General features: G+C 42.6%; 1 protein-coding gene across 1 annotated transcript; it reads right to left on the reverse strand.

The window, feature by feature from the left end:
* Positions 1–1,160: 1,160 nt before the first annotated feature.
* LOC148009185 (uncharacterized) lies at positions 1,161–2,825 on the reverse strand. The gene is made up of 2 exons (XM_087673732.1): positions 2,520–2,825; positions 1,161–2,394 (listed from the first exon to the last, which is right to left on the reverse strand). The coding sequence occupies exons 1-2, from the start codon at positions 2,730–2,732 to the stop codon at positions 1,594–1,596; spliced, it is 1,014 nt and encodes a 337-aa protein (XP_087529858.1). The 5' UTR covers positions 2,733–2,825; the 3' UTR covers positions 1,161–1,593.
* Between the last annotated feature and the right edge of the window lie 4,294 nt (positions 2,826–7,119).

Genomic DNA, 7,119 nt, shown 5'->3' on the forward strand with positions numbered 1-7,119 from the left:
TGTATGTGCGTGCGCGCGCACGTGCACACGCGGATACATCAACGCTCCAAAGCACTTTGATCGCTAATATTCAAGAAATGCAAAATCTACAATTGTACATATGATTTTTGCCATATGCTAGGACAAGGCTTGATTAGGAATAGGACTGCAGATTAATGCAGACAGGAAGAGCGACGTTGAAGGTCAGATGGTATGGAGGGATCCTCCTGCAGTGGTGGAGAACGCCATACAGAAGACTGCAGGATCATCACAGCAAGCGGTAGATCACATCTGACCGAAGCATGTCGGGACTCGGAAGAGCGCCTGGTTGCGGATTTGGGGGTAGAGAGCAACGTCATTCAGAACAGCCCTGCTTCCACAACTGGAGAGCCCGGACATCACAAAGAAATCAGCACACGGAGCTACATGGCACTGCCAAAGAGGATACAAGTGCAAAGGCACAAGCAAGCTGGATGAGGCTGCTGAATCGTACCTCTAGATCATCAGGAGCTCAGACTCTTTAAAAAGTTGAGGCGAAACCAGCACTCTCTCTGTGCAGTGGTAAATTTGAAGCAACAGACAATATAGGAGGACGCTGGCTGAAGGCTCGTGAAAGAGCTGCTTCACCTCCAGCAAGCTTCAAGAACAGACAGATCCCTTGCGAGCCCTTTTTTCCAATAGACCATGAAGCAGAAGAGTAAAATGTGCTCATGGGCATTAGAGCTAGAGCTGCAAGAATTGTATGACATGGATCATGAACAATGTGAGTAACTCGCATACAAGCAGCCAGGATGACAGAGGAGATCTCCAAATGGGTCTACAGCTGACTGAAGGTTTTGCAGCCGTACATGATGTTCACTACCATAGCCACGGTGCAGCAGTGCTCTCCTTTGCCTTCTTCTTGGTTTCTGTAATGACAGTAACTGCAAACAGGCTGATTGCAGGTTGTGAACGTGCATGTTAATGCTCAAACATGCCATCATGGAGTGGTGTTAATGTCTAAGTTGGGAATAATATGCTTTACTTATGTAGGCAAGTGTGGCCTTTGTAGACATGACATGTCACACACACACACACATGCAGAATTACATTCTGGGAGCACATTCCTGATACCTTAACCATAACTGTTTCAGATTCTGTAGGCTCTTCATTGAGGTGAAAAGTTCCTTTGTTTAAAAATCCGGACATGTGTATTATATCGATAAGAGTAAAAGTATTTGCAGCATCCATGGAGGATTTAGCATTTCGAAAGGCACGGGCAACATTCTTGAGGACATGATTGTGCCACTTACAAAACCCCACCATAGCCTTGACTTAACTAAAACAGAACTCCACAAGCATTGAAAAATGCCAGACGTCCCATATCTAGCTTTCTCTTGCTTCAGTCATCTTCCCTGTGTCACCAAGCAGAGCCTGCCTGTCTACATTTGACTGTTAAGAGGTTGACAGTCACAGCACACATCATTATTTATTCTAAAGGGAAATTATACTGTGGCAAGGCACCCTTGAGTGCAGGAGGAAGAGTCTGGTGGCCTGCCATGTTCGTCAACTTTATTGATACATGGACTCTCAACTGGATTGATGTACATACAAGCAAATTAGCAAAACATGTGGTTATTGCACCAAGTGATTGCTCGAGAAATTAATGGGGCGCAAGAGCCATCGGTCAGAGTAACGAAGCCTGCGTCTGAATCTCTTTGATACAGATGGGGGACTGCTAGTTACATTCATGTCCATGGTGATGAGCAGCTGTTGTAGCTGCCGCTTCTTGCTTAACTTTCTCCGGTGGCTGCTGCAGATGCTGGACCTAGGATTTGTTGAAATATCTGAGCCTGGAGGAGAAACACACATGCTGCTGGTGATGGGTGTCTCGTGAGGAGTATCAGGTTGATGGAGGGATGCCATGACACAGGGCATTGCCGATGGATTATCAAGTGATGTGGTAGCTGAAGAAGAGTCATTGTAACCAACAACATAATTAGCCAGTACGGTGAACGAATTATCAAGTGATGTGGTAGCGCCAGAGTCCTCATTGTAACCAATATAATGAGAAGCAGGGGGATATTGATGTTGGGACACGACAGGTGCTGGTGCAGCAGCAGAAATGCTCTCGACATTGGTGTTAAGCCCATTAAGCTTGATCTGCAGTCGATTGAGGACGGTGCGTGAGCGCTTCATGAGTATGGGAGAGAGCTTGTAGGAGGCTCTGCTCACCCTCATCAGAAGTGGACGTGGTACCTGGTCCTCCCGTGTAAGCTGCTTGAGCTTCCGAGACAGGATTCTCTTGAACATCATCCTGGCAGGAAGCACAGGCCCAAACTTGTCCCAGATGAACTTGGCGATGGCCTGCCGGCTGCACCCAGACCGTCTGCATCTACCCTGCTTCATCGCAGCAGCAACCGCAAGGGCAATCATCTGCAAGTATGCAAAATCTATTCACGAACAATGTAGAGAGTTGATCCCCAGATGACTGTCACGTGAATCTTCGGTTAAACAAACTGTGACAATAATTCGGGTGTTTCATTACTTAATTTTCCTACCTGGAAGTAGGTGGGGTGTCTGGTCTTCTTTTTGGTCATCATCGTCTTCTCGTCGGCGCAGTCTAGTACAGTTGCCATCAAGTGCTGTTGATCATCGCGGGCGCCGGCCATTGTCGTGAGAATTATTAGATGTCTCGCTAGCAGGAGGCGGGGAGGAGCCAATTTTATACTTGACAGTGTGGAAAGAAGCAATCGATGCTGCCAAGCTTCCATGGCTCCGCTGGCTTATATACATATACAGTGCGCGTCTTCCTCTAAACTTATTATGAGCTGTAGTTCGAGGAGTATGAGGGAAGCTGGATTTCTGCTTCGTCATTTCCAACAATTGTGAGAGTGTATTGGAGAAGCTTTTTCAGCAGTTGTTCGGTTGGAGTATCGAAGAAGGCTTTCCTCCTAGAATTTCAAAAGTTTCCTCTCGCAAGAGCAAAAAGCTCTTGACGAGTGGAGTAGGGTTGTGTCACCCGTGGTGCAACTGGTGTTATGGTATATCCCCCACCCACACGTGGTCACGCATGCGAGTTGGGGTGAGCCGTGTTAACCTTGAACCCCGCTGATGTTGTTAGAGCCTCCATAAAACGATTAGTGTCTAGATTCTAATGGGGTTATGCTGGTGGTGTAGTCGCTTTTCGTTTTTGCTAGCGACGACAGTTGGATAAGCCAACCACAAACCTTGATATGCCATGCAGCTGATATTTCTTTCTCCTTTCTTGCTTTAGGCCTCTTGGCATGATGATTGTACCAGCAATTCCTTTTTAACCCTATGTTACCCCCTAGTGCAACGAGGCTCAAAGAGAAACATGTTTTTGTGACTCCAAAGCGCTTTTATTTTTTCCCCGCTACGGAGATATTCGTAGTGAGTGCCTAAACATGCCAACTCAAGACTCCCGTGTACCCATATGGCCCTACCTATGTAAATCCAAAGGCACCGTATTTTTGTCAATCCCTCGCACCGATTCACTTGCTCTTTGTTAGCGTTGCATTCTTCATTCCTCCTTGTATATGAATAATAGCGACTCACATTGGGGTAACTCGTGCAATCATTTTCAATATTGAGCTATTTTACACTATTCTCATTGCTCTTGCTTATGTTTCACATTGTCTTATTACTAATTGCACGATCTTTCCATGTCATGAATACATACATGATCTTTCTCCTCGGCTCTCTTCAGCCCATCTCACTTCCAGCCCCCAGCATCATCTGAGCACTAAGTTATTGCTCTTGCCTTGGCGAGGTTGTTGAACTAAGGCGGTAGACATATTTCTCTCCGTCATTCTTCATGCAATTAAACACCTCTCCCTTTTGGTTTACATTTTTCAAGCATCTGCATTATTTGGTACTCTGTTGAGATTTGTCTTTTCCATTTGGATCGAAACCTCACTTATATTGTAATCATTAAGACTGAGTGACTAAGAACATGCTGTTGAGAGTTTGGCCACTGATTGCAGTTCTTTGTGCTAGTATGTGCTTTGTTTTCCATGGCATGAGTGGCATGGGAACACTCGCTCAAGGTGTTTGTGTGTTGGGTGGTTGCCAAGGGGGTGGCTGACATCTCACCTCCACCATTCTATGGCTCGTGAAGTGTTTTTGTCACAGCGTCGTTTGTTGGTGTAGATGGTCATGCTCTCACAAAGGCACTCATTGTTGATACACTCAACTTGTTTCTGTAGATTGATGGGAGTGCATATGCTTTTTCTCTAAAGATTTAGATGAATCTACCTTGAGCATGTGTTCAAACGGGGACTCCTCATCAAAGAGGGACTTTGCCAACATCAATCGGTGGATTCAATTATTCATGCATTCTCTTATGGTGAGAGGCCAATAGAATCTATTTTTACCAATATTGATTCCTCTTAGAATCATGAAGTCATTTTCATAATCAATAGATCAGGGACCATGGAAATTAACGTGTGAGTCTTGTGGATCTCGATGAGAGCCCAATGGTGGGAAATGGAAGGATACTCATGTCAATTAAGGAGCTGAATTGTAATATGGCTCAACTATCTCTCACTTAGTTGGCTTGTATTCTAGCTTCAAATCAACCAAGCCTCTCTCTCTCTCTCTCTCTAAAAGCAAAACATGGATGATTCTTGTAGTAGTGCACTTATCTACTTGTTTGTGCACTCCTCAAGCCATTGATCCAACTCCTTCACATTTATTTTGAGAAGGTTGACTCCTCTTAGAATCATGTAGGCAACTTCATAGTTGATAGATAGAGGATCATGGAAATTAGTGTGAGATCACCTATTTGTATCCAAGCATCGCATGTCAGGATGTTACAATCAACTCCCTCAATGAACTATCCAGAGTGTCTTCCCATGTTGCCCTTATCTTACCCTAAGATAGGCATATGACACTAATTTCTTGTATTCGGATTCAGATTGCTCCTTGAATGAGCAATATACTAGGCTCATTTGGCTTAGCAATGATATTGAGATTTAATGATTTTTCTCCAACAATTAAGGCTTTCTACTTGGGCTCATTATTATCAAGCTTGGCATTTGATTCTTTTGCAGTGGATGACTTCTTATTGATGTGTTGATTGTCCATTAGAGCTTCATCTTGTTTAGAAGGACATAGTTGCACCTAAGGTTTATATCATGCACTTTTGTCTACTTCCATTTGCATATTTGCAAGAGTTCTTCAAGGGGTTTCAAAGTTGTTGTAGGATTGTTTTTCAAGGATCCTCTAAGAAACCTGAGAGCTTTAATTAGCTCTAGCTTATAGATGAGCAATTAGAAACTCGTATTAGGGTATTATTCCATCATTTGCACTACCTGCTGTCATCCATAAGGGTACTTTGGGCAATATTTCTTTTGAGGCTCAATCCATAGTCACAACCTTTATTTCTCAACCATATTCTGTACTCTTCCTTGTCATTTGAGAGCGATAAGTCAATGGTTGCAAGAATATGCATCCAATTGCACTCGTCCTTTGGGCAAGGTATGTACTTTGTGAGGGGTTCAAAATTAGGCACCATGGCAAATCTCATTTGAGCATGGCAAAGATGGCATCTAGGTCAATGTTGAAGTCTTCATGTGTCCATTTCTATGTGGACTAATTTTATTCATTTTCCAAGAAATATTAGTCCATTATCCTAGTCTTTTTCTTTTGTAGGACCATAAGCACAAGAGTTTCTACTTGAGACTTAGAGGTTCACCTAACCATCTCTTACGATTGTCGAGTAGTCATCAGAGTATGAGAAAATCCAAACTCAATCCCTCACTTAGACACTTCAACCAAGCAATGGAGAGGAAGCTCTTGAGACTTCCTCAAGTCTAGGATTGACCACTCAACCCAACCAAGCAAAAACCTAGTCTTTACTATTTGGACTTAGCTCAAGAATGCAAAAATTGCACATTGAATAAAGTCTATGCTAGCCTTGAAGGACTCTCCTTGAGCAAGCCCTCAAGTAGACCTTCCACATAATGACTCCAAGAGTTTGGGTACCACTCAATTATAAAACTAACCCTCAAGTCTATTCACTTGATTTAGAAAAGAAAATTGAGCTCTCGAGTGAAGATCTAATCAAAGGCACCTAGAGACTTTAGTGTAGAATCACAAAGTAGGCATAGACCATGTAGTTAACTAGGAGGTTAGGAAGAGAGCAAGTCAAGGTTAATTAGGATTGTATGTGCACCTCACTTGTTTGCAGAAAGAGAATTTCCATTTGAAAACAAGATCACAAGCTACAAGTAGAAAATAAGTATATGTTTGAAGATCCCTACAATTATGGCAAACTAACATAATGAAACCTTATATATCTATAAAAGAAACCCATCACATGATCAAAATGTGAAAATCAATAAGGATTTTTCTCATAAAAGGAACCCATCACATGATGATCAAAATATGGAAACCAATAAGGATTTTCCTCATAAATTTAAAAAAAAAACCTCACACAAAATCATTAATAACTAACTAAGAAGTGTTGGATAGCTAATAACTAACTAACAAGTGCTGAATTAGGCCATTATGGGCCAGGTTGTGCATGTGCATGTGCAAATCCATCTTAGCTAGGGCCATGACTAGACCAATTGCCATCAAGCCACCATGATATAAGGAAATGAGGCATTTGTAATGGCAAAGAAATGAAAACTAAAGGATATGCCTAAGCGCCTAAGCATTACATTAGGTAATTTCCGAGAAGAATGTCAGTGAACTATTGGACATAGAAGAGCAGTACCACATACTTATATGATGGAGCAAGGCGATGTAGAGAAATTCATTGACTTAATCATATGAAATTCATGGACGAAGAGAGAGAGAGAGAGAGAGAGAGAGAGAGAGAGAGAGAGAGAGAGAGAGAGAGAGAGAGAGAGAGAGAGAGAACAACAAGAAAGCCAAATGATATTAAGAGAATGCTAGCCAATGCAAGGTAGGTTGAATTACTAAGTGAGGTTGACCTATTGAAAAGAAGGATGTTCGATAATTCTAATACCATCTAGGCTGGGACATATGCTTCCAACATGATGCTCATAGGGCTAGAAGTCATGCTTGGATCTAAGTACCAAGCTAACCTTCTGGTACTCACTAATCAAATCAAGAAATGTAGGGCATGGGATGACCCCTACAACTTCATGAATGAGTTTGAAAAACTTT

The sequence above is a fragment of the Lygodium microphyllum genome, unplaced genomic scaffold (genome assembly GCF_053477565.2).
Source record: "Lygodium microphyllum isolate KBCC unplaced genomic scaffold, Lygodium_microphyllum_v1.1.10 scaffold_34, whole genome shotgun sequence".
Classification (NCBI taxonomy): Eukaryota; Viridiplantae; Streptophyta; class Polypodiopsida; order Schizaeales; family Lygodiaceae; genus Lygodium; species Lygodium microphyllum.

Bases quoted from the DNA above. Each gene is read 5' to 3' on its own strand.
- LOC148009185 (XM_087673732.1), bottom strand. From the start codon at position 2,732: ATGGAAGCTTGGCAGCATCGATTGCTTCTTTCCACACTGTCAAGTATA. The intron at 2,395-2,519 runs GTAGGAAAATTA...GCATACTTGCAG, and splicing joins GACACCCCACCTACTTCCAG to ATGATTGCCCTTGCGGTTGC.